The sequence below is a fragment of the Leucoraja erinacea genome, chromosome 2 (genome assembly GCF_028641065.1).
Source record: "Leucoraja erinacea ecotype New England chromosome 2, Leri_hhj_1, whole genome shotgun sequence".
Classification (NCBI taxonomy): Eukaryota; Metazoa; Chordata; class Chondrichthyes; order Rajiformes; family Rajidae; genus Leucoraja; species Leucoraja erinaceus.
Window position 1 is genome coordinate 125,302,214 of NC_073378.1, and position 26,018 is coordinate 125,328,231.

At 39.1% G+C, this 26,018-nt stretch overlaps 1 protein-coding gene across 7 annotated transcripts in view; it reads right to left on the reverse strand.

Moving 5' to 3' along the window:
• Nucleotides 1-11,982: 11,982 nt before the first annotated feature.
• The window catches only part of LOC129715250 (enhancer of polycomb homolog 1-like), a 175,197-nt gene continuing 161,161 nt past the window's right edge, over nucleotides 11,983-26,018 (reverse strand). For 4 of the 7 annotated variants that reach the window (XM_055665133.1, XM_055665139.1, XM_055665109.1 and 1 more), the window contains 5 exons: nucleotides 22,305-22,423; nucleotides 21,274-21,409; nucleotides 20,056-20,160; nucleotides 18,808-19,177; nucleotides 11,983-13,318 (listed from right to left, as the gene is read on the reverse strand). In XM_055665133.1, the coding sequence (XP_055521108.1) occupies nucleotides 13,246-13,318; nucleotides 18,808-19,177; nucleotides 20,056-20,160; nucleotides 21,274-21,409; nucleotides 22,305-22,423 (803 nt within the window). In that variant the 3' untranslated portion in view covers nucleotides 11,983-13,245. Of the gene's footprint in view, nucleotides 13,319-15,883; nucleotides 16,078-18,807; nucleotides 19,178-20,055; nucleotides 20,161-21,273; nucleotides 21,410-22,304; nucleotides 22,424-26,018 lie in introns of those variants that run through there. The other 3 variants (XR_008726467.1, XM_055665117.1, XM_055665129.1) reach the window with 3 other exon arrangements.

The following is a 26,018-nucleotide window of genomic DNA, read 5'->3' on the forward strand; positions in this document are numbered from 1 at the left end:
GAGGAAGTTGTGACCTTGGCGGTAATTAGCACCACACACTAAACAATCGATCTAACTGGCATTTTAGATTCAAAGTAACTGCTCCAATTGCAAACTTTCAGGGATCCCCAGAAATTGTAATTGTTCTTTAAATCCAAAAAAGCACAGATTGAAGATATCATTAATAAGAATACTATAAAGTCATGACTTCAAACCTAATATCATAATACTCCAATAATTCAGCACCTTGCGGCACGGTGGTGCAGCGGTAGAGTTGCTGCCTTACAGCACTTGCAGTGCCAGAGACCCGAGTTCAATACCGACTGGGCCCAAATGCGGTGGGCCGAAGGGCCTTGCTTTCAGTACGGAGTTTGTACCTTCTTCCCGTGACCAAGTGGGTTTTCTCTGAGATCTTCGGTTTCTTCCCACACTCCATCGATGTTTGTAGGGCTTGTATACTCGGTATAAGTGTAAACTGCCCCTAGTGTGTAGGATAATGTTCACGTGATGGGATCACTGACGGGCGCGGACTTGGTGGGTTTGTTTAAATCTCTAAACTAAACTAAACTAAGCTAGCACTCAAGAATACAGTTTTTAATTTTGTTCAAACGCTGAGGAATAGATCACATAGATGCGAAGAGTCTCTTGCCCGAAGTAGGGGAATCAAGAACCAGAGGACAAAGGGAGGAAATAGGAACTTGAGGGGTAACTTTTTCCTCGCAGAGTAGTAGGTGTATGGGACAAGCTGGTGGAGGAGGTAGTTGAGGCAGGGACTATCTCAAAGTTTAGACATACATGGATAGGGCACATTTGGAGAGATATGGGCCAAATGCAGGCAGGTGGCACTAGTGTAGATGGGACATATTGGCCAGTGTGGGCAAGTTGGGCCAAAGGGCCTATTTCGATGCTGTAAATCTATATGATGCTTCAAAACACCACACGATTGTGCTGGTTCAATCTACTTTGAAGATGAACAAATAACTTTGCATTGGACTTATGGAGGAATAAATAATTTTCAATAATTTGGGAAATTATTGCCACAGTTTACCACAGTTTTTTTACACAGTACTTTAATATTAGTTAGATTGAAATCTCCCTTAATCCATTACAGATTCAGCACTATGTTCTTAAGACAAGAACTTGACAGGAGGTAGTGGACACAAAAATATCAATCGAGATTATCGTGGACTTTAAAAGAGATTTGCACCTGAAATAGAAAAAAAATGGCCCAATTAGGGAATTGCACTTTGTTTTCTGATGCCTGCCGAGTTGTTGAGGAATTGCAAAAATTGTCAGGATGTAATTCGTGGTGCTCCATTCATGGTCTTGCCGTGAGGTCAGGAGTACCAATGACGTGAATGATAAGACAGAAAACCACATATCGAAGTGTCATAGAAGGCCCTGAGAGCAGTATTGATGGAAGAACAGTTACATGGACAATATAAATGCAGTGAGATCGTCTTATTTGAACCAAAGGATAGAATGTAGTGAAAAGCTAAACCAAAGCTCACGAAACCCATCCACATAGATTGTTAAAATATACTGGCTAAGCACTGAGAGTAATGAGAAAGGCTGGGATGGAATGCTGGTCTTTACATTGGGAGAACTACTAAATACTGTATATAGGGGTTGAAATATAGTACAGCTGTAGAAAGCCCAAACAGACCAAATTAAAGGACTGATTGTTTTTACTGTTATTATATGTGAAATGTTTAAGTTTTATGTGCGATGCTCCGGTATTCCCTGGGAAACGTCTTCTCATTTTGCACTGTACAACTGTTGCTTTGCAAGATGACAATAAAGGTGGATTGATTGATTGAGAGCAGTTCTGAGTACCAAACAATGGAAAGGACATCATCTCTGGAGAATTGGGTGAGCAGCTTACAAACCAGCTATATGAATATTGATTTCCCTATTTTCAAGTAACCCTTGAATCCCCCACTCTCTCTCTCTCTCCGTTTTGTTGAGTCTCATTGTCTGTAACTAATTTTCACCCAGCCCACAGCTAACAAATGTTACTTTATCATTGTTACTTTTTTTGCATACATCTGTCTACATCTCTCCTTTCCTTTTCCCCTGACTCTCATTAGTGTTAAGGGGCTCAACCAGAAATGTCACCCATTCCCATTCACCAGAGATGCTGTCTGACCCGCTGAGTTACTCCAGCTTTTTGGGTCTATCTTCGATTTAAACCAGCATCTGCAGTTCCTTCCTACATAATGGAAAGGATATATTGGTTTTAGCGGTAGTGTAATATAGATTTAATAGAATAATACCTTGACGTGTATCGCTGGCAACAACACATCCTCGCCGAAGAGTTCAATGCATCCCATGCTTGTTTGGAACAGAATGTTGGTTGATTGGTGTCAGCTGCCCCGTCAGCCTCAGTTGCACCTGTACCCATGGCCATTGCCACAGATGTCAGATCAGCTTTCCTGAGTGAACCTTCGGAGGGCAGAGTCCAGATGAAGACCCCAGTCGTGTCCTCAGTTCCTGCATTGACCAGCTGGCAGGAGTACTCGGACGTCTTTAATGTGAAGATAGATACAAAAAGCTGGAGTAACTCAGCGGGACAGTCAGCATCTCTGGAGAGAAGGATGTTTCGGGTCGGGACACTTCTTCAAACGTACAGGAACGAGACAGAGAGCTTAGGTACATGGTGTCAAACTCTGTTAGCAAAAACTAAGGAGCTAGTCATTGACTTTAGGAGGGTGGTATAATGGTGCCGAAGTGGGGTGGCAGAGTGCTTCAAATTCCCTGGCATAAATGCCACCAATTCGTCCAGGAACAACCATGATGAATCTATGTCCTAGAGAGCAGACCAACACCGCTACTTCTTCAGACTATAAAATAAATTTGACATATCTCCAATTATTGTTCTTAATTTCCACAGGTGCACCATAGAAAAGAACCTGTCGGGATGCATCGCAACTTGGTTAGGCAACTGCCCTGTCCGGAACCACAAGAAATTGCCGAGCTGTGGATGCAGCCCAGTTCATCAGCAAACTAGCCTCTCCCCCCACCAACTTCACCTACACTTCAGGTTGCCTCAGGAAAGTAGCTAACATAATTAAGGACCACTCACTCCAAGGGCATTCCTCTTCTCTCCACTCCCATCAGGCCTGACTCCACCTTCTTCAGTCTGAAGGATTGACCCAAAACGTCGCCCATTTCCTTCAATCCATAGATGCTGCCTGTCCCGCTGGGTTACTCCAGCATTTTGGGTCTATCTTCGGTTTAAATTACCATCTGCAGTTCCATCCTTCCACATTCAAGAGAGGCTTCCATAGAAACATAAAAAATAGGTGTAGGAGTAGGCCATTTGGCCATTTGAGCCTGCACCATCATTCAATATGATCATGGCTGATCATCCAACACAGTACCCTGTACCTGCCTTCTCTCCATACCTCCTCTCCATACCCCCTGATCCTTTTAGCCATAAGGGCCCTTCCACCCCATTCTTATCACTCTTGAATGGACTTTTACAAGATATGTATTTCTAATCTCCCAATCTATCTCATTGCAGCCCTTGCACATTTTTTTAACTGCGCTTTCTCTGTAGTTATAGCATCTCTTTTTGCACAAGCAGTTCCACTCTTGTATGGTTCGATTGCACCCAACGCATGGTATAATTTACCTGGATAGCATGCAGAACCATTTTTTTCCCACTGTATCCCACTACTCCTGACAATAATAAACCAATACTTGGGGTTGTTACAAGCAGAGATAAGAGACTGCACATAGAAAATTAGGTGCAGTAGTAGGCCATTCAGCCCTTAGAGCCAGCACCTCCCTTCAATATGATCATGGTTGATCTAAAATCAGTACCCCATTCTTTCTTTTTTCCCCATATCCCTTGATTCATTTAGCCCTAAGAGGTAAATCTAACTCTCTCATGAAGACATCCAGTGAATTTGCCTCCACCACCTTTTATGGCAGAGAATTCCACAGATTCACAAATCTCTGGGTGAAAAAGTCTTTCCTCATCTCAGCCCTAAATGGCCTTATTCTTAAACTGTGACCCCCTGGTTCTGGACTACCCCAACATTGGAAACAATTTTCCCGCATCTAGCCTGTCCAATCCTTTAAGAATTTTATGTTTCTATAAGAGCTCCGCTCATCCTAAATTCCAGTGAATACAAGCCCAGTCGACCCATTCTTTCATCATATGTCAGTCCCACCATCCCGGGAATTAACCTGGTGAACCTACACTGCACACCCTTCCTCAAATTAGGAGACCAGAACTGCACACAATACTCTAGGTGCAGTCTCACTAGGGCCTTGTACTACTGCAGCAGGACCTCTTTGCTCCTAAACTCAAATCCTCTTGCAATGGCGGCTAACATGCCATTAGCTTTCTTCATTGCCTGCTGTACCTGCATGCTTACTTTCAGTGACTGATGTAAAAGCACACCCAGGTCTCGTTGCACCTCCCCTTTTCCTAATCTGACACCATTCAGATAATAATCTGCCTTTCTGTTCTTGCCACCAGCCGATAACCTCACATTTATCGGCATCTGCCATGCATCTTCCCACTCACCCAATCTATCCAAGTCATCCTGCATCCTCCTTGCAGCCCTCACTGCAACCCAGCTTTGTGTCATCCTCAAACTAGGAGATGTCACATTTAATTCCCTCGTCTAAACCGTTAATACGAATATATTATAAATAACTGGGGTTCAACTAGAGATGCTGGACTCTGGAGGAAAAACAAAGTACTGAAGCAACTCAGTTGGTCAGACATCAGTGTTGGAAAAGGGAGTTGAAATTTTAGGCTGAGACTTTCCTTCTGGGGATTGATTGAATGGGTTTGTGTTCGTTCCCTGGAATTTCAAGGTGTGATTTGATCCAGATTTTTAAGACGATCAGGTGAACTGATGGGAGAAAGAGACTATGTTTGTAGGGGACTAGAACTAGGAGCAATACTCTGAACATTAATGTTCGGCTATTCTGTGAAGATTCTCAAAGAGTAGCAGATATTTTGATCTATCTTTGATGTCAGAGCTTGAATTTATTTGAAATCTGCGATATATAGAGGTATTTTAAACTGGTGATATTAAGAGGTGGATATGTGAAGTACCTAGATTTCTGTAGCTGTGCAGCAGCAGTGTTAATTATTTCATTGCACCTAATCCTGATAAACCAATTCTGCATTAATTACTCTGTATTGCTTCATCCTAAAAATGCACCAATTGCAGATTCTAATTTTCTCACAAAAAATACTCTCCATGGCCTCAATTCAATATTCATCAGCATGCCAAATTCTATCCTTTCCAACACATCTTTTCTCCCTGGCCTCATGCACCTCCATTAAATTTCTTCACTGCTGCAAGTGTTATATCCAAGAAAGAAATGTGCATGTATACAGCACCTTTCGCATCTTCAGTATATCCCAAATCATTTTTTCAATTAATGAATTACGAATTTGAAAAATGAATTTGAAATTATTGCGATAAGGTAGACAAAAAGACAAGTCACCTTGCCAACAAAGCCTCCACAGATAATGGGGCAATGCAAAAATGATGGGGTAATGATCAGGATAAATTTTAGTGATACACATGGGCCACAACAAAGTAAAACCTTGGAAGCAATTTGGTAAGTGTTGTGATTTTTTACATCCAACTGTAAAAGCAGATCAGGCCTTGCAGTCTTATTTAACAGTAGCATTCATTGCTTTAAAAAAAAAATATTCGACTTTTAGCTCTGTTGATTTCCGTTTTGCCTTTACAGTGGGACATTATCTGTAGCCCAAATATAAATCACCAAGTATTCAGCAGGAAAGGAAAAAGCAAACAGTGCTGAAATCCTTTAGATAAATGCTAAAGCCTATTTTTAGTACCACAGACAAAAGTGTACAGTTCACAAGACAACACAGGGCAATTGTGCAAATGATTGCACATGAGAGAAAAGAGCAACTTGCCTAATGAAGTTGTCACAGATTAAATTATCATTAATTTGTGGCATGAAACCCCCAGAATAAAGTATTATCACTGTATAAATACAGAAATGTTATTTGAATTGAGTGGGGATGAGTTATAGAAATAGCCATGTTGTATGTTGGGATCAATGTAGATTAGAACGTTCCCCGTTTCAAGAGCCGGTGAGGGAAGCAGCAATTCCTGAATCCATTTTTTTTTTTAAATCCTAAGTTCCAACTCCAAGACAATACTGGGAAAATGTTCGAAATCTGCGAAAATATAGTTTAGTTCAGAAATGCAACGTGGAACCAGGCCCTTTAGCCCACCGAGTCAGAGATTACCCTTACACTAGTTCTATCCTGTAGATATGTGCATGTACCTTTAACATAGTGACCTCACCACTACTAACCACTCCCCATATCACAAGTATAATTACAACCTCCCCACCCACTGATCTCTCTCTAGTTCCCGTGACAGACCACGTACAGCTAGTGCAGTAATGTAGGTTACAGTATGAATAAAGTGAAGTAAAGATACAGTGTGTTGATGATGCTTCTTTACATATCCTACACACTAGGGGCAATTTACTGAAGCCAATTAACCAACAAAAATCTGTACATCTTTGTAATGTGGGCTAGAAACTGGAGCACCCGGAGAAAACATGCACGGTCACAGGAAGAACATGCAAACACCACACAGACAGCACACCTTGTCAGGATCAAACCAGGTCTCTGGCGCTGGGTGGTGGCAACTCTACTCCTGTGCCACTGTACCTTGAGAGACTCATGGAGCTTGCCTTACTGAGATCACATTTGGGAATTGTAGATAAGGACAAAAAAAAAAAACCCTCTACAAAATACTGAGGAATAGGGTTGATTTTAGTGTCAAGGAAGGTTGCCTCCAAGCTGAACTAAGGTATCAAGATACTCCAGATATGTTGCCTGATCCACTGAGTTTCTCGAGCAGTTTAAAGATCGAAATATGTTGATGACAGTTATTCCAATATGAAATGGATTAGATCCAGAAAATATCACCCCGAGTTAATGGGACCTCAAATTAGAGCCCTCTTGATGGTTGATACAAGATGTTAAAATGAAAAAGCTTCTGATTAGTCCATTACCTTTGTGGCAAACTAAGCAGTATACAAAAACTGAACTGAATACAGGAAATAAAAAAGTAGAGGAAGGGAAACAAAATAAATGTTTTTTACATCAAAAAGGATCGGGTCCATAAGGATCTTAAAAATGAGGTACTACGTGAACACGAGAGAAATGTGCGCCGAGGGATTGATAGAATAAAAGGCGGAGATGAAAGAAAACATTTGATAGCAACACTCAAAAGTCATAGTATTCAGAAGGATGGACGTTAGCTTGCTGAGGGAGGGATAAATTTACATTCTAATCATTATAAAGTGGCAATTGTGCCGGGAAACTGCATCTACCACACCACGTTTTAGACAACAGGGAAAAGCCTAAAAAATACAGACGAGAGTGCAACATCAAAACCTCATGATTTTCAAGGAAAACCTCAAGATTTAAGGACAAAAATGTTTCTTAGGGGGACAAAAAAATAGATGAATAAAGAAGTGAATTTGAGAAGGGCAAAAATTTAACAAACCTGTTCCTTGATGAATAATGAAGTTTGAATCAAAGTAGTTTGGTTCATGTATACGTAGATTTTCAAATGATTAGCACCGTACCAGAGAACCAACATTAAATGTGAATCTCATGAGATAAGAGCCACAAATGCATATATGCATGCATGTGTATATCTATCTATCTATCTATCTATCTATCTATCTGAATGAGAAATTTACATAAGCAGTAGTGATGGACATTGTTCAGACTAGCAGAAAATGTTGTGATGTTTTGCACCAGATATCCGATTTGGAACAAATGCCAGCTTTGATTCATTAATGATCAGGAACTTGGGTGCATAAGGCGTCATTTTTTGGAAGGGGGAATGGAGAAATTTTCAAGGAGCTAGATCATGGCTAAATGGACAGGGGCCAGTGGATGAAATTTAATGGAGATGCAAGAGACTGCAGATGAACTCTTGAGCAAAACCCAAAGTGCTGGAGAAACTCAGCATGCTGGGCAGCATCTGTGGAGGGAAATGGAGTAAGAGAGGTTGGAACCTTTCTTCAGATGAAATTTAATACAATATGAAGTAATACAATTCAATATGAAGAGCAAGAAATAAACTAACCTCATACAATTTTAAAGAATTATTTTTTAAGGTGGCCAGGGTAAATTCAGATAAAGCCCTAACTGTAGTTCTGTGGCCAATGGAAAAATATTTAGACTTTTGCTAAAATTTGAATAAGGTCGACATATGATACCAGTAATGGAATACTTTGGTGGAAAAACTATAACAAATTGAATTGATTTTCTTTGGACACATTATGCATTCACAATCTTGAATTTTGATAAATGAGAACGAGATCCCGATGACAAAAACATCAGCTGCCAGAGGATTCCAATTTTAAAAGGAATCAGCAAATAACAGAAGTTACCAGGAAGATAATCTTTTTCAGGCAGTTTGCTGTAATGCGTGAAAGGATGGAAGTAGATTCACCAGCTGAAAAGTAGATGATAAATACTGCAGTTGTATAGTTGCTGCCTTACAGCGGCAGAGACCCGGGTTCGATCCTAACCACGGGTGTCGTCTGTGCGCAGTTTATACGTTCTCCCTGTGGATTTTCTCCAGGAAGCTCTGGTTTCGACTCACACTCCAAAGACATACAGGTCTGTAGGCGTATTAGCTTGCTATCAATGTAAATTGTCCCTCGTGTGTGTGGGATAGTGTTGGTGTGCAAGAATCGATGATAGGCACACTTATTTGGCCGAAGGGGCTGTATCTCTAAACTAAACTGATGAAATGTAATCCAGGGAGAGCTAGCCGAACAGATAGAAAATTGGCTTCATGCTAGGAAGGGTGACGGTGGAAGGTTGTTTTTCAAACTTGAGGCATGAGACTAGTGGTGTGCCTCAGGGATTGGTGCTGTGTGCGTTGCTGTTTGTGGTTTATATCAATGATTTGTATCAGAATGTAGAAGGCATGATTTGCAGTTTGCAGATTACATTAATATGGGTGGTATTGTAGATAGTAAAGATGGTTATTAAAATTACAGCAGAAACTTGATCAGTTGGGCAAGTGGGCTGAGGAATGGTTAATGGAGTTTAATATAGATAAATGCGAGGTGTTGCATTTGAGAAGTCAAACCAAGGCAGGATCTTTACTGAATGGCAGGAGCCTGGGGAGTGTTGTAGTGCATATGGATCTAGGAGTGAAGGCACATAGTTCCTTGTAGATGGTGTAACAGGTAGACAGCTTGGTCAAGGTGGTTTTCAGTATATTGGACTTCATCAGTCAGGGTTTTAAGTACAGAAGTTGAGATGTTCTGTTAACAGTTGTTCAAGATGTTGGTGAGGCTGCATTTGGAGTATTGCGCTAAAGGAAAGATGTTAAGCTGGAAAGGGTGCAGAAAAGATTTACGAGGATGTTACCAGAACTAGAGGGCGTGAGCTATAGGGAGAGGTTGGGCAGGCTAGGACTTTAATCCTTGGAGCACAGGAGGCTGGGGGATGATCTTAGAGGTGGAAAAGGTCATGAGGGGAATAGTATTTTATCTATAGGGGAATCAAGAACAAGAGGACATTGGTTTAAGGTGAGAGAGGTGAAAGATTTAATAGAAACCCTTAAGGGCAACTTTTTCCACACAGTGAGTGGAGGATATATGGAACAAGCTACCAGAGGAGGTAGTTGAGGCAGGTACTGTCACACTTAAAAGACATTTGAACAGGTACACGGATAGCAATGATTTGAAGAAATATGGGCCAAATGTGGGCAGGTGTTTATTTTTGTAGATGTGGCGTCTTGGTCAGCATGGGGAAGTTGGGCCAAAGGGCCTGATTCCATGCTGCATGACGATGACTTTACAAAGGAAAAAATAAACGGTTATCAAAAGGAATGGTCCTTTGAATATCTCTCTTAAAAAGATGTGCATTCTATGGTGACCCATTATTGAAAACTACGCAGCTAGAACCAGTTTTTGCATTTGGAGAACAACATAAATTTGGCTATAATTATTTAAAGGACTGAGTTAATATACTGGGAAATATTTAATCTCTTTCAAACTTGAGCAATATTGGAAACCAAAATTGAATAGCATCTTGAACAATGAAATGTAAGGAAGGATCCAATAATAATCCAAGCAAATATTAGTAGAGCTAGCATCAATAGCCAAACTGCTGAATATCTGATATTTTTTGCTCCTTTTAGGCAAGACCTAATTTGAAGAAAAAATATGGCAAATAATAATTAAAAAATAAAGAGGCACTGCAGATGCTGGATTCTGAAGCAAAACAATTGCTGGAGGATCTCAGAGGATCAGCAGCATCAGCAGCATGTTGACTGAGTCAGGAGAGTGGAGAGGGAAGGGGAGACAGCCAGTATAAAGAGGCGAGGGGAAGGAGTGGGGCAGAAGCCAGCAGGTAATAGTGGAATTAGGCGAGGATGGAGATGTGGGCAGATGGAGTTGGTAGTGAGGTGGGTGGGTGGAGGTAGAGACAGAGGTTGGAAAGTGATATGGAGACAAAGGGCTGCACATTTTTGAATCTATTAAGGAAGGTGATAAGTGGAACCAGATAAAGGAGGGATGATGGACAGACAGGAACAATAGGAGGAAACAGGGGGTCCTGTGTTGAGTGTATGGTTAATAGGTCGAAGGAACCAGGTGGGCGAGGAGAAATAAAATGAGTATGAGGGTGAAGTTTTGGAATACAGTGTGGCAGTGAGAGAACCTAGCTGGATCAAATAGAGAAAGGAACACATGGAGGTTTTTGATTTGAGTAAAAGCTACAGCATAGTCAGGCCCTTCAACCCACCGAGTCCATGGCGATAATCGATCACCTGTTCACACTTGTTCTTATCACACTTTTGCATCCACTCTCTACACTCCAAGGGCTATATATAGAGGCAAATTAACCTACAAACCTGTACAACTTTGGGACGTCAGAAGAAAGCAGAGCACCCACAGGCTACCTACGTGGTCACAGGGAGAATGTGCAAACTTCAACGAGAGTACCCGTGTTCTGGATCAAACCAGGGTATCTGGCGCTGTGAGGCAGAAGCTCTACCAGCTGCACCACTGGGATGTAGTTTGTGGAACTGGAAAATTCAATGTTATGACTGCTCAGATGGAATACAAGGTACTGTTCTTCTAGTGGATGTGGCCTCACCAAAGCAGTAGAAAAGGCCAGAAGACAGGCTGATACGGAATGGGAAGGGCAACTGGAACGGCTTTCAGCTGGGTACTCAAGATGGCACTGCAGACAGAATACAAGTGCTTGGCAATGCGATTGTCTTGTCTACTCTGGGTCTCACCGATATTAATTATGGAAAAGCCATTTACAAAATAAATGTCAGAGCCATCAATTGTGAAGTGCTGAAGAAAGACTAACAGTACCATGAGAACTATTGTTTTCGGGCAAGGAAATTGAAGCTAAATTACCGTGTATTAATAAAAGTTATCACACCAAGATGGAAGAACCATATCACAAGTTTCTCAAAAGGAAAGATGTCTCTGGATAATGAATTGTCAGAAAGACAGCAATAACGTATATGTAAGTGGTTGCGTCACGTAGGAGGAACAATGTTTTCATTGCTACACTGGTCTAAAAAAAAGTAATGACTAAGAGGCAATTATTTTCCAATGATCTAATTGTGCAATTCAATAAAGTAGTAAAATGAAAATAAGCAGAACAAAGTAATTACTGAAATTCAACAAGGATCAATTTACTTTTTTTTTCAATATAAGCATTAGGTCTTGAAAAAGATGTATGCTATAAACTTAAGTTATTTATGAAGTGGTCCAATAAGTTACCTCCTCAATGCATTACCAGCCACATAATTTCCCCCCAGATTTTAAATCTAACTTACCAGCATGGTAAAATGGTGAGAGCTCACATTTCATAATGCTTCAATTACAAAATACTGTAAATACACAAATTACTTTTCTTTCTAATGTAGCAAGAAAAATAACTCCAACACACGATACAAAATTTAAAAAAAAACACAGCTGTTGGTCAACATGTAATGCCCTGGGTTTATTTTGTGAGAGTTCTGTCACAATTCCAGGTGGGATTAAAAACCTTGAGGATAAATATGCCATTGGAATGGGCATTCAGACTCAGGTACTGACAAAGCACTAGTAGTAGTCTGTTAAGTACCAATCTCTTCACAGAAGAGAGGTCTATTATTTCCAAAGGAAGGCACCCGATATCGTGGTTCTGGCCTTACAGCCTTCACAAGAATCTGAAAGTAAAAGCTGGCTGTTTCAGAAACTGGAATGATGATACACGTACAGCAACTACTGCATTCATCTCCCTTATCTCCTTTTTGTTTCTTCTCCTTTTTGAACAAGTGAAGAATGAAGTCTGTGTGTGTACAGGAGCACAAAATCAAGAAATTTACAACTTGAACAGATACAAAAATAAAATGATGAACGAAATATGAAAAAGCAAGGGAAACTCTGATACAGCTCAGATTTGTTTGAAGGAGGTTCAATTTGTTTAAACTCAAATGAGCAAAAAAATCTAAGCAGCATAGAAAATAATTAGTGCTAAAATAATTTTGCAGAAGCTTCTCTGCTTCTGAAAAAAAAGTGTGACTTCATTTCCAGCTTGTTACTTGCGTTAGAACAAATATAAGTGGAAGATCCCTATGTCTCCATGAAGTAGTTCCATCCCCATTTACAAACCGATGCCTTAATTTTCAAATCTGTATGTATGTCACCATTTTTACATGATACACAGAAACTCAGGGACCCAGAGGGGAACCAAGTATGTTCACCATTTACAAAATACCAAGGAGTCCACAGCTACCTAACACATTTACTACAGCACAGGAACCAATGAAGGTACAGTGTACAAAACTGTAAACACAGCACAATAAATAGATAAAACAGCAGGTTCCGCACCATGCACATGATGTGATGACACTTCATCTCTATAGATCTCTCACATCTCACACTCTTACTGGTTGCAATTTTGTTTTTCTTTCAAGTGCAAAGCATCACGAATGAACAGTTCAGTATTCAAGTAACATATATACAAGTGTATTACAAATATGTAGTACTGTACAGATAATTGCTGTATCATAATTTACAGATGTCAATTCCTATTAACAACAGTAACAAAAAAGCATGAGATGTGCATTGCCATCAAGTCCCCAGAGCTGCCATGGAAACGCAATGTGCTGCATTCTGCCATCCCTTGCATTCACAAACGCTATTGATGCATAGCACTTAAATGAGTTCCCAAGGCTGCAGCCGTCTTTGTGGACACTACGTTACTTCCATCGCCACTGTATTGTCTGCTATACTGTTTAGTGCTGGCTTTTCAGTGTCATGGTTTTCCCTGGAGAAGAGAGATACACATTGTTAGTTGCTGCTCTAAGTTCATTTTTTATTAATGTTTGCAAACTAAAATTCTTAACAGCAAAAACTGATTGAACAGACCTCTGCAATAATCCATTTTCTTGAAAAAAATTTTTCATTGACATTGCTAGCAATAATTCATTTAGTTTAGAGACACTAGCTCTGTTATCCCACTTTCTCATCCACTCCATAAATTAGGAGCATTTAGTTAAAAAAAACAAAAACAGGCCAATTAACTATAAACCCGCTTGGCCTTGGCACGTGGGAGGAAAACAAAACACTCAGAGGAAACCCACATGGTCACAGGGAGAACTTTCAAATTCCACACAGACAGCATTTGAAGTCAAGAGTCATCCCATGTCTCTGGTGCTGTGAACCATTAACATATCTCTATCTCCCAATGTCCCCAATCTGTATCCAATGGGCACGTACACAAGACTTCCAAGAGTACTTAATTCCCATTCAAGCCCCTTCATGATTAAGCTGGCCAGACATTACTTTGTTTGCAAATGAACCATAGGTTCCACTGTGTATTCACATTACTGACTGACAAATCTTCGGCACGTTTCAATGAATTACCCACTACTTTAGTCCCAAATAATTGTTTTCAAAAATCAACATTTGTTTAGGATGCTTTTCGATTAGGATTTGGACCCAGGCGGCAAATCATTAGTTATCCCTATATGCAATATATTCAATGTATGTGCTCTATTCACAGGGCTTTTCCCGCAATTACCATACTTTGCTTTTCAAGTTAAATCGAGAAAGAAGTGTGAAGGTCTTCTTTATTTCTACTGAAGCAATGGTCTGAAGCAATCTGTGCGATCCACTGAGTTCCTTCAGCAGTTTGCTTTTTTTCTCTCCAGAGGGCTTTTTATGCAACTCTTCAAAGGTAGTGGCTGATCTTGAGTGAAAGATGTATTTTCTCTCCTAGCCCTCTTGAAGTGTAACTAATTATTACAACATGTTCTGTTTTATCAATAACACTAGACTAAATTATTGGCCACCATGAAAACTTAAGACTTGGATATGTCGATGTAAACTGGACTCAGCAGCGCAGAAACCAAAGGAACTGCACTAAGAATCTCTTCCGAGTTAAATGAAGACAAGATAGACAAACTCCTGGGGTGGTGGAATTGTATTTTAGAGTGCAAGTAAGACTATGTCTGGAGACTCTAGTTTCAAATAGTATGTCAGAATCTCAATGAAACACACAAAATTCATCAGAGTTTGACAGGGTGGATACAGCAGCTGAGGTGCAAAGAATTAGCAGTCACCCTCAGAATATGGGGTAACTCATTTAGGATGGAGAGGAGGAGAAATTTGCTCAGAGGCTGGTGAACCTTTGGAATCTATGGAGGGCTGTGCAGCTTCAGTCACTGAATTCATTCAAAACAGCTTTGATTGTTATTTCACGGATGTGGAGAGAGCAAAGGAAATTGTGCTGAGATAGATCAACCTGATCCTAATGTCTGGCAGAACAGTTTAAAAGGAATAGATGGCCTACACTTGCTCCTAATCACCTATGCGATACGTAATAAAATCTGAATGTTTAACAAAATCTGAACTGATACATTACAACGCATTTAAATTCTACTTAATTGCTGTTGGATCCTTTCAACATAATTGTGTTATTAAATCTTCAAATTTTACATCATGACGGAGCTAAATAATTGACCAATAAACATAAAGATTAAAATCTCTTTGAAACAATAGTAAATTAAAAAGAATCACGTTGAAATACTAAATTCATCTATGGTCTCCACTGATCAATCTGAGTATGGGCTATTCAGCCGATAAGAAGGGGGAATTATATAATACCCATCCAACAACCATTGATTTGTACATGAATAGTGCCACAGTGTAACCTTTACAGGCATTTTCTATCCATTCTGCTTTTGACTAGATTTTCATGTATACATTTTTATTCTGTAATTTCCTATGCTAGGTTTTTGTTATATTCTTTATTAATGAAGGAATCCAAGAAAGCATACACAGTGGAGATAATTGTTCTTTCTAAATAGCCTCTGGGAGAAATTTTGATAGCGTTCTACCTTGGGATACAGCAAATATTGTTTTTTTTCCCCAAATTTAAAAAGGTTGCATGAGTTTGAAAAACTTATTGCCGACCACATGATATATGCATAACAAACTAGGTTTTCACTGATATTGATACTTTATTCAAGAACTAAACTGTATTGTGCCTGAAGCAATACAAGATTAAAATAGTATTTTTATTTTTATAATCATCTGCACAAACTTCCAAGAGATAGGAACATTGATGGTACACTAGAACCATGGATAAAGATCGTTTCTTTACTATCATTACTTAACACTGAAATAGAAAATAAGACTTTCTGAACCAGTCTTCAAAATGCCAAAAAACGCTACAAATTTAAATGGACTTTCAAGTCAAAATATATTTCTGAAGCTATGATAATCGTAAAGATTTAAAAGTGTCAACAAACTTTTCCTTCTGAAAAGGGGAAATGATCCAATTGCTCACTTAAAAAAAATATTAAAAAAACAAAAACACTTTACTTGCCTCCCAACCTCCTGCTCCTACCCTTAAAGTTTCCCGATGTGCTGTAGTAAAGTCTCCATTTATGACTCCTATTTCACCTTCTGGGTGGCAACATCACGTCTCTATGGCGCTATGAATTGCAGAGCCAATGACGTGTTTATGGAGAGACACTTCCTGCAGGTGTGATGTTTAAAGCGTGAGTCATCATCAGTACCCTTCATAGAAAAATTAAAACCATTAAAGAATTATGACCAATATTAATATCTTCAGAACCAGAGTGGGAAGTAGTGTTTAGTCTCTTGAATGGAGAGACTTGGTATACCATTGGGCCCACTAGCTTCCTAAACCAAACTTTTCATGTGCTCACTGACCTTTGCCATTGTGAAAAAAAGGTACTGATCCAAGAGTCATGTCATTACAACTTGGAGTTGAGCCCTTTATTGTTCTATAAACTTGATTCAATTTGCACACAAAAATAAGCTATGTAAAAATGTTTTGGGAATGGCAGGAGTGAAAATAGTCCTGAGAATGCATTTTTTGCATGATTACAAATACTATGAATACTACGTCATGTCATAGTATTTATGGCAAATAAATGGCTTTGAAAGGGCCATAAGAAGGATGATGCAATAAGAAAATTACACACCTTCCTGTAGAGGACAAACTATATGCATAAGTGCAACTTCCGAAGACAGCAAACATAATTTCCTACAAGCATAATATTTAAACAAGCTATATCAAGGTGTACCAAACAGATGCAGCTTTCTTGAATTGCTTTATTGGTGCTGTCTTAATCATTTGTCTTGAGTTACCAAATTAATAAAGTCAGATAAATTGCTGTATAGTTGTCTTTCAGATAACCTGGAGATATCTCATTGTGACATCTAAAATTTTTTGTGGGTAACTCAAAAGAGGCTTTACAAATGAACTCGTATTATTTCCTATCCTAATCAGATACGACTAAAACCATGGACTTGTCCAAATATTTCCTATGGACATAACTAGGGCATTTTCTGTTATTTCTTCCTGCTCCTCCCTCTCCTACATCACCCCCCCCCCCCCCCCCCCCCCCCCCCCCCCACACCTTGAAGTATGATTTAATAAGAGCTCAACCCAGGGCATTCTGGACGCACAAGCTTTGTTGGGCTAAGAAGTGAAATTTAGAGGGATCCAAGTATCCCAGTACACAAATCATAAAGTGTTAGCAGGCGGGCCCAAAACAAGTAATTAAAACGGCAAAGGAAATGTTGGCCTCTATTATGTAGGCTTCAGATTTTTCAGAATAGGATGCTTTTGTTATGGTTGTACAGGCTACATCTGGAAAACTGAAGTATTGGGCCTCTTACCCCCAAAAAAGGTGATAGTAGCATTGGAGGCAGGATGAAAGAGATTCACTAGGCTAATTCCTTGGATGAGAGGTGTTTCTATTAATAGTGGCAAGACAGTTTGGGGGTTTATACCTTGGAGTTCAGAAGAATGACAGGTGACCTTATTAAAATACCCAAAAACCTGCGAGGGTAGACGTTGACAATTTTTACCAGCAGAAGTTTTACGAAAAAAGGGACATGGCTACGAAATAAAATTTAGATGCATAGAAATCAATTCTCATAGAGGGTATTATCTACAATTCTTTGTTCCTGATGGTGGTGGAAGTCAGATCATTAGATGTACTTACTATGGAGATAGATAAATATTTTGAAAGAACAAGGAATGGAGGATAATGGGGAACTGGCACAGAAGAGGAATTGAGGCTAGCATAGATCAACTTGAATAGCAAGCAGGCTAGAATTGCCTGGTGTCCTACTACCATTTCTATTTACAGATGTTTTCTTGTGTTTGATCATTAAAGGGGCCTCAACAATCAATCTGGCGCTTTCTTAGACACCTTTAATTTGTTTAGAAGTATATGTGGTCGATATATAGCAAAAAAGATAATTCCTCCAGGATTAGATCGGGTGTAGGGGAATCGAGGACCAGAGTACATAGGTTCAAGGGGAAAAGATTTAATAGGAATCTGAGGGGTAACCTTTTTTTACACAAAGAGTGGTAGGTGTATGGAACAAGCTGCCAGAGGTGGTAGTTGAGGCAGGGACTATTCCATCGTTTAAGAAACAGTTAGACAGGTACATGGATAGGACAGGTTTGGAGGAATATGGCCCAAGCGCAGGCAAGCGGGACTAATGTTGCTGGGACATTGTTGGTCGGTGTGGGCGAGTTGGGCCGAAGGGCCTGTTTCCACACTGTATCACTCAATTACTATTATTTGGCCCCAGATCAATTTCTGTGGCGGGTACAGTTTTTGTGGTCTAAAACCAGTACGCATGCAGTAGAAGTGTGAACAAAAGTTGAAAAGTTAAAAACAACAAACTACAATCAGTCAGAGATAAAATTTGTAATTACAAACCACGAAAGCACATATGTTTTTGTGAATTTGGATATTATGACTGTTGCAAGTGGGTGACAGGGTGATAGTGTGACAACAGAAATCCTCCAAGAGGTAAAAGATCAGAAAAAGGTTTAAAAAAAAAATCAATTTAAGAAAGGTCTGCATTATTGGTAATTACTTCAAGGAAAAATGGTGAAAATTGATTTATAAATATCAAGGGATCACTACAAATGAAGATTCTTAGACTTTCACATCTTTAATAAAGCCTTTTGGTTTCACACCCCAAATTTTCCCCCCATGCTATAAGATTTGGGCATAAATCCATTCATTAGTCAGAGACTGCTTGAATGAATAATCATTCATACAATGTATCTTTACTACAGCACACAAAGAAACAAGCTGTAAGAGCAATACTTTCTTCTACATCTGAGCCATGTAAACCAAATAATGAATGTAAAATGCCACAATTAATTTAAAGAAAAAGTTAAAATAGTCAACTGAACTCTTGTGTGTCTGGCATTTTCTTTATAATACAAAACAATTTGAGAATGGAGCTTACCTTGGTACTCCATCCATGGAGGTGGAGCCTGCAACCTTGGGCACCTGACAATTTGCTGCTGAAGCCAGTTTTAAGGCAGCTGTTGGAACAGTATTTAAAGTTCGTGGTATATGTCGAGCATTCAGACTGGTGACAGAATTAACAGCAGCTACTGAGCTGGGTACACCTATACGAAGGCTGTTGCCAAGCAAAACCTGAGGACTTGAGTTCGTAGTATTTCCATGGTGACTCAGTGCTGTATGGGATGTTGTTGTCTGTGTGTTGCTGCAGGATGGCAGTAAGGCTGAACCTGCTGATAATGATGATGACTGACTGGTTTGTACAAGTGCCGTTGGCGTGGTACTAGTGAGGTGTAAGCCCTTGTACGATCCTGTGGAAGTTAAAACAAAAATTAGAATTACAACACTTGATTGAGTCAGACAAGAAACTACTAAAATAACGACTACTAATAAAAATAGTTAAATTAATGTTATATGTTGAAGTCTGTTTGCATTTGTTAAGGCATCATGACCCACAAGTCACCCTGCATTCTCATAGCATCCTCCTCACAGTTCACACTGCCACACAGCTTTGTGTCATCTGCAAAATTGCTAATGTAATTTTTGAATCCCTTCATCCAAATCATTGATGTATATTGTAAATAGCTGCGGTCCCAGCACCGAGCCTTGGGGTACCCCACTAGTCACTGCCTGCCATTCTGAAACGGACCCGTTAATCCTTAATCTTTGTTTCCTGTCTGCCAACCAATTTTCTATCCATGTCAGCACTCTACCCCCAATACCATGTGCCCTAATTTTGCCCACTAATCTCCAATGTGGGACCTTATCAAATGCTTTCTGAAAGTCCAGTTACACTACATCCACTGGCTCTCCCTTGTCCATTTTCCCAGTTACATCCTTAAAAAATTCCAGAAAATGAGTCAAGCATGATTTCCCCTTTGTAAATCCATTCTGCCTCGGACCGATCCTGTTACTGCTATCCAAATGTGCGGCTATTCCATCTTTTATAATTGACCCCAGCATCTTCCCACCACCGATGTCAGCCTAACAAATGACATGCCAATGACCTAATCACATTTTTTATGTTGTTATATTCTGGCATTGATAATGCCCAGAAAGATTAAAATATTAAGCTGCTCTCAGAGTACTGCCCGTCCCACTTAGGAAACCTGAACGGAAACCTCTGGAGACTTTGCGCCCCGCCCAAGGTTTCCGTGCGGTTCCCGGAGGTTTTTGTCAGTCTCCCTACCTGCTTCCACTACCTGCAACCTCCGGCAACCACCTGCAATCTCCGGGAACCGCACGGAAACCTGGGGTGGGGCGCAAAGTCTCCAGAGGTTTCCGTTCATGTTTCCTAAGTGGGACAGGGGCAAAAAGGTGTTCATATTCTTAGAGAATGTATCAATTATCAATATTTTCCCAGCCGGATAAAATATCATCCACATTTTAGAGCAGGTCACAACTAAAAAGCATCTTTTCAATAAAATGATCAAATTCTGTCTGAAGGGTCTAGATCTAAAATGTCACCTATCCACATTCTCCAGACGCGCTGCCTGACCCACTGAGTTACTCCTGCACATGGTCTCTTTTCATAAAATAGCAACTGCAATTCCTTGTTTCTCAACTTCTGATTACCCGTTTACTTATTTCAATCAACATCAGTTCCAATTTTTAAATGAACATTTTGCTTCCAAAGCTCAATTAAACCCGGCACAATTAGATTGCATTTTATTTGATATGCCCTATATCACTCGTTTTAAATGAGCTGTCTACACTCAGAATAGAAAACTAATTTAAATACTATTTAATTATTACATAATGTATACCATCACTGAAACAAAAGTATGCTGTTCTTAAGGATAACTTAGAATTCATTAATATCTGCAGTAGACCAGAAAGCAATTTTATCTTTACAATTGCCATAATTTGCTGCAGTAGGTATGAATGGCATCGACATTTAAACGTGCCATTAACTGGTTGTAAGTAAAAGCTGTTAAGAGTAGTTATGATAAAAATGGGCAAGATTCAATTTTGATATGTTCAGTTTATATCCAAAGAGCAAATACATTAATGAGCCTGCTAGTCAAGCCCTTGTTTTTAACCATTCAAGTGCAAAGTCAGTAGTAGTACATCTCAATTTCAAAAGCAATGTTTTGAGGTATTTAATTGCATATCTCCCTTTAGCATGAAGCCATTCACCATTTATGTATAAATAAATGAATGAAGAATCAATCTCACTATTATTGTTTTTGTATTTTGAGTGCTGCATAAATGGCAAGTAATAGCATTTCAATAAAAATCTGCACAATGCAGCATAAAGTACAGGGTGAGGATGGCTTCCAAATTCATCACAATTTAGTTTCAACATTCTGCTTTTCAGTTCTGAAACAAATTGCATTTGCACCGAATTTTTTAAAATTACATTATCCCCTCCAAAAGCATTTCATTTTGTGAAAATTAAACTTACCTGAGGCTTGAAGGACACCATTGATTCCAAGCACCACTTCCTCCTTTGCCTTGTATGCCATCAATTGCTCTGATGTCATTAAAGCTGAGGCTGCAAATTGTGCACTGACTGAATCCAATGTTTTTGAAACAGAACCCTGCCATAAATACAGAACAAATTATACAGCAACCAGAAATATTCGTGTTGCAACCAAAATGAAATTTTAGCAGAAAATAATTTATACTAAAAATATTGCTATCTGTATTCTATTAAATTTATGAAGGACTGTCATTATAATCACATAAAAAGAGTAATTTAACATTCAAAGCTCTTGCAAACGACAGCAGGATATTCTAGGATAGCCCTTGCTGCAATGAACGAGTAAACATTTTCCATTAATGCAACAGGCAGTTTCGCAATTTTTGTAAGATTTCTGGCTCATAATCAGAAATAACATTGTCATTCGCTGCAGCTGTTGTCTCACCTGTACATGAACCGGCACAGAATATTCTAAAATATTAATTTATGCCCATCATTATTAACCATTTGATAACTTAGAACCTGTCAAAACGGTTTCATCTGTAACAGTTTCAAAGTGACGACGATCCTAATCTTGAAAATATACAACTTCTTTAAACTTCTTTAAAATGATTTAAAAAAGATTATGCTATATTAGATACGATTCCTTCAAATATCACTCATACCCATTAAGTTCATGTTTCGATTTCTTTATCATTGCTAATTTGTCTCCAAATATGTTTCTTTTTTTTAATATAAAGATATTAAACACAATCATGTGTAGGAAGGAACTGCAGATGCTGGTTTAAACCGAAGATGGACACAAAAAAGCTGGAGTAACTCAGATGGAGCTGAGTTTTGTCTTGCTGAGTTAAAAAAAAAAACTTTTGACCCAATCATTTTTGTTTCTTATGTGAAAATGAGATTTTGAATACAAGACTGTGATTCTAAGTTACTTTTTAAAAATAAGAACAATTGTCTATCTGCAAGTCACACTGCATTTTAAGTAATGTATTTAACTGGACAGGACTTACCTGTGAAGAATTGGAGCCTGAATTACTATGTGCTAGCTGCTGCTGAATCTGTGCAAGTTGTTGTTTCTGCATCAGTAATAGTTGCTGTTGATGTTGCTGGTATTGTTCTGCTGTAAATGCTGAACACAAATCAATTTATTAAGGCAAATTTGATACAAAAGTAAAACTGACGCAAGTAGCTTCTGTCATTTTCAGAATTTGGATTAGTAAACATAACAGGACCAGAATCAGCACTCTTCATATTAGAAATATTGATTTGATATGTTCACCAAGCCAACTTTTCCCATTGTGTCATCATGTCACACTCTTCAATAAGATTGATTTATCACAAATGAGTCATCTCAATACATTAAGTTGGACTTTATTAATTCATCTGATCAATTATGAAATTCTGCAGAGTAGGGGGGGAAACGAGCACCGAGGCAAAAAATATACAGACACAGACACAAAGACTGTAAAAAACTGCCGACTAGAATGACAATCAAATGAATCTTCATACTCCCAAATATGTGCAGACAATGGGTACATAGAATCCAATAATTGTTTGCCCACATCAAGTCATCAGCTAACAGTTGAAATTTTATAGGAACACAAGAAAAAGACCATGTGGTTCTTTGCACTTGGCTGATCTACCTTAGCGTATGTTCTCCGTATCCTATGATTTCCTTAATGTTCACAAATCTATCGATTTGTTTTGAATGAACAAAATATCAGGATTTTCACAGCCAGAGTAAAGAATCTCAGTTTTACCAACAAAATAAATGTCACTTCTTCTCACTGCTAAGCCTTCCATTTTTCTCAAAATGTGCCCCGCCCCCTATTATTATTTGAGAAGTTATTATACTATATCCTTTATTATAGATACAAGCATTTTCCACAGCCTTGTTATGCTAACTGATGGATTGCTCCTTTCTCTCCTTCCTTAAAGGCAGGCTCATATTTGCTACCCTCTAATCCAAAGAACAATCCCAGAACCTACATAATCCTGGAAGTTGATAACCAGAAGATCCACTATCTCTAAAGGCATCATCTTCAAAATTCTGAGGTAGATTAGAGTTCTTAGGATTGATCTGTTTTTTTTTAAGATAATTGATTTATCTAGCACTATTTTTATGTTCAAATTGTTAGAATTTGTGTAAATATTTGTGCATCACAGAGGGCATTGGAGTAGCTGTAATTGGGGCAGGGGCGGGTGGAGAAATATAAAGTCAGTGAGGACTTTGCTGTCCAGATTTGATATATGGAGCTCTGAGAAGATAACTGTTTCATAAGATTTGCATTTCAAGTCATCAGATTTTGACTTCTTTCACACATCACTAACAACTCATTAAAATGAGAGGACCAATATCTACTTTCCAACCATCCAAACAACAAGATGTTCTCTGATGTTCATTTAAATTAAGATCCTATACAAAGAAAATTCCCAACATTACTGCCAACTTGGTAAGAGTGCAACAAACCAGATCTGGTCACATTTCCTCCATCCTAACGCTCAACACTGATGCAACTGAGTTGTGCTCAGTCTCCTTCCTGCTCTACTCATGACTGTGGCCAAATACAGTGCCAAATTGATCTTTAAGTTTGCCGATTATAGCAACGTGTCAGCCAGATCAACAAACAATGGTAAGAGTACAGAAAAGAGTTTGAGAAATTTGCATCTTAGTATGGAATAACTCAGCCCCTAATGTCAGCAAGATTGGCTGTTGAGGTGGGTGAACACAACAACCCTGTTCCAGCAATGTAAACCAGTTCCTTCACACTGATGCAATGATCAAGAAAGTATATCAGCATATTTACTCTCCAAGGTGTCTTTTCTATTACCATGTATATAGTTTACTTTGAGCTTTATGCGAACAGGGAATTTCATTGCACCTTATGTGCAAGACAAACCAATATGAATTTCAGTGCACGCCTTACTAACCATCATTCCAACTACTGTAAAGTTATTTAAAATCCTGCATTGTTCTAGCCTCCAAATAAGCAATACCTTAATTTATTTTACCCTCCCCAATTTCTCTGCAGCCTTGCCCCATCTCTGAGGTCTCCCAGCCCTATAATTCACTGAGATTGCATCCAAAACCTAACTGTTCTTGATTCCGAACATCCTTGATGTAATGGCAATCTTGTTTGCAACTGCCAAAGCCTTAATTACATTTCACAAGATGAAAACGTGCCCATAAGATATCTATATTTCTATAACTACGGCCTTTGGATCATCCATAAACTTGTTTATTTTTAAACCCTTTTGATTTACTTTTCTTCTTCAAAGTGCTCTGCAAAATCCACTTGCTTGACCACACAATTGCCCCTGCATCATCTTATGCAGCTCAGAGACAGCTTTAGTCTGAAGAATCTTTTCAAGTGTATTGCTACATTAAAGCTGCCCCATAAAAAACTCATTATTGTAGTTCCTCTGTGAAATTAAACATTCCAGGCTTCGGAGACAGTTGGGACGTAATTTGTCACAGTAGATGGTTAATCTCATTGGTTGGGGCATAGAATACAAGGGCTGAAATATTGCAATTTTAGACAACAGTGGACGACCACACTTGGAATATTGTGTACAGTCCTGGTCGCCACACTGTAGGAGGGGTGTGATTAAACATGAGGGTACAGAGGTGATTCACTGGGATATTGCCTGGATTGGAGAACTTTAACTGCCATTATTCAGGTTACTTCAAACTACATAATCGGACTGCATAAAAGGATGATTGGAGATTGGAAGGGGTTGGTGCTAGGAGCTTTGTTGTTTGTGAGATATATGAACTTGGATGTGATTGAAAAGAGGCATGATTAGTAAGCCTGCAGATGATATGAAAATGAGTGATGCCGTGGATAGCCTGTTTATTTAAGGCAGTATGTAGATCCGTTGAGAAAGTTGGATGGAGCATTGGCAGTCCTAGTTGCCACACTATTGGAAGGGTCTGGTTGCACTGGAGAGGGTACAGATAAGATTCACTGGGAGTTGCCATGTTTGGAGGACTTTAATTATGGGAGGGGGGGGGGGGGGGAAGAAGGAAGGGACAAGCCAGGCTCATTTCTCATTTGTATTTGGAGTGAAGGAAACTGAGGGTTGATAAAGTTGAAACTGAGGCATAGATAGGCATATTTGCCCCAAGGTAGTAATATAAAAAGGGCATGGTTTTAAGGCGAGATAGATTTTTAAAGGAGATCTGGAATGTGCTGCCAGAGGAGATTGCAGATTTGGATACAATTACCACATGTAAAAGATATTTAAACAGGTACATAAAACAGGCAAGGCATAGCAGGATATGTCCCTAATGTGGACAAATGGGAATACTGTAGATGGGTGAAAATGTCAGCATTGATGTGGGGGGTGGTGGTGAAGGGTGATATTGTACGAGTCTACGATTGGTTAAAGTAATATGCTAAATATATAATTACCATTTCACACATCAAACACTTATGCTACATGTTAGTACTAAACTCATTTGTAAATACCACTTCTTTTGACAAGTCCAGGTTCTAAACTGGTCAGTTATCAAGTCATAAACCTGGCATTCACCATGTGTCATGGCTTCTTGAATTATGTAACATCTCCTGTATGTGCATGCAAAGTTGGAAGATGGAATATTCCAACATAAAACCACGAACCTCAGCCTTGCCACTACTTATTTGAGATGAGATCCAGATAAGATAGATTAACCCCACATGTGCCTGATAAATAATGTGTGCATTACACATGTGGAAATA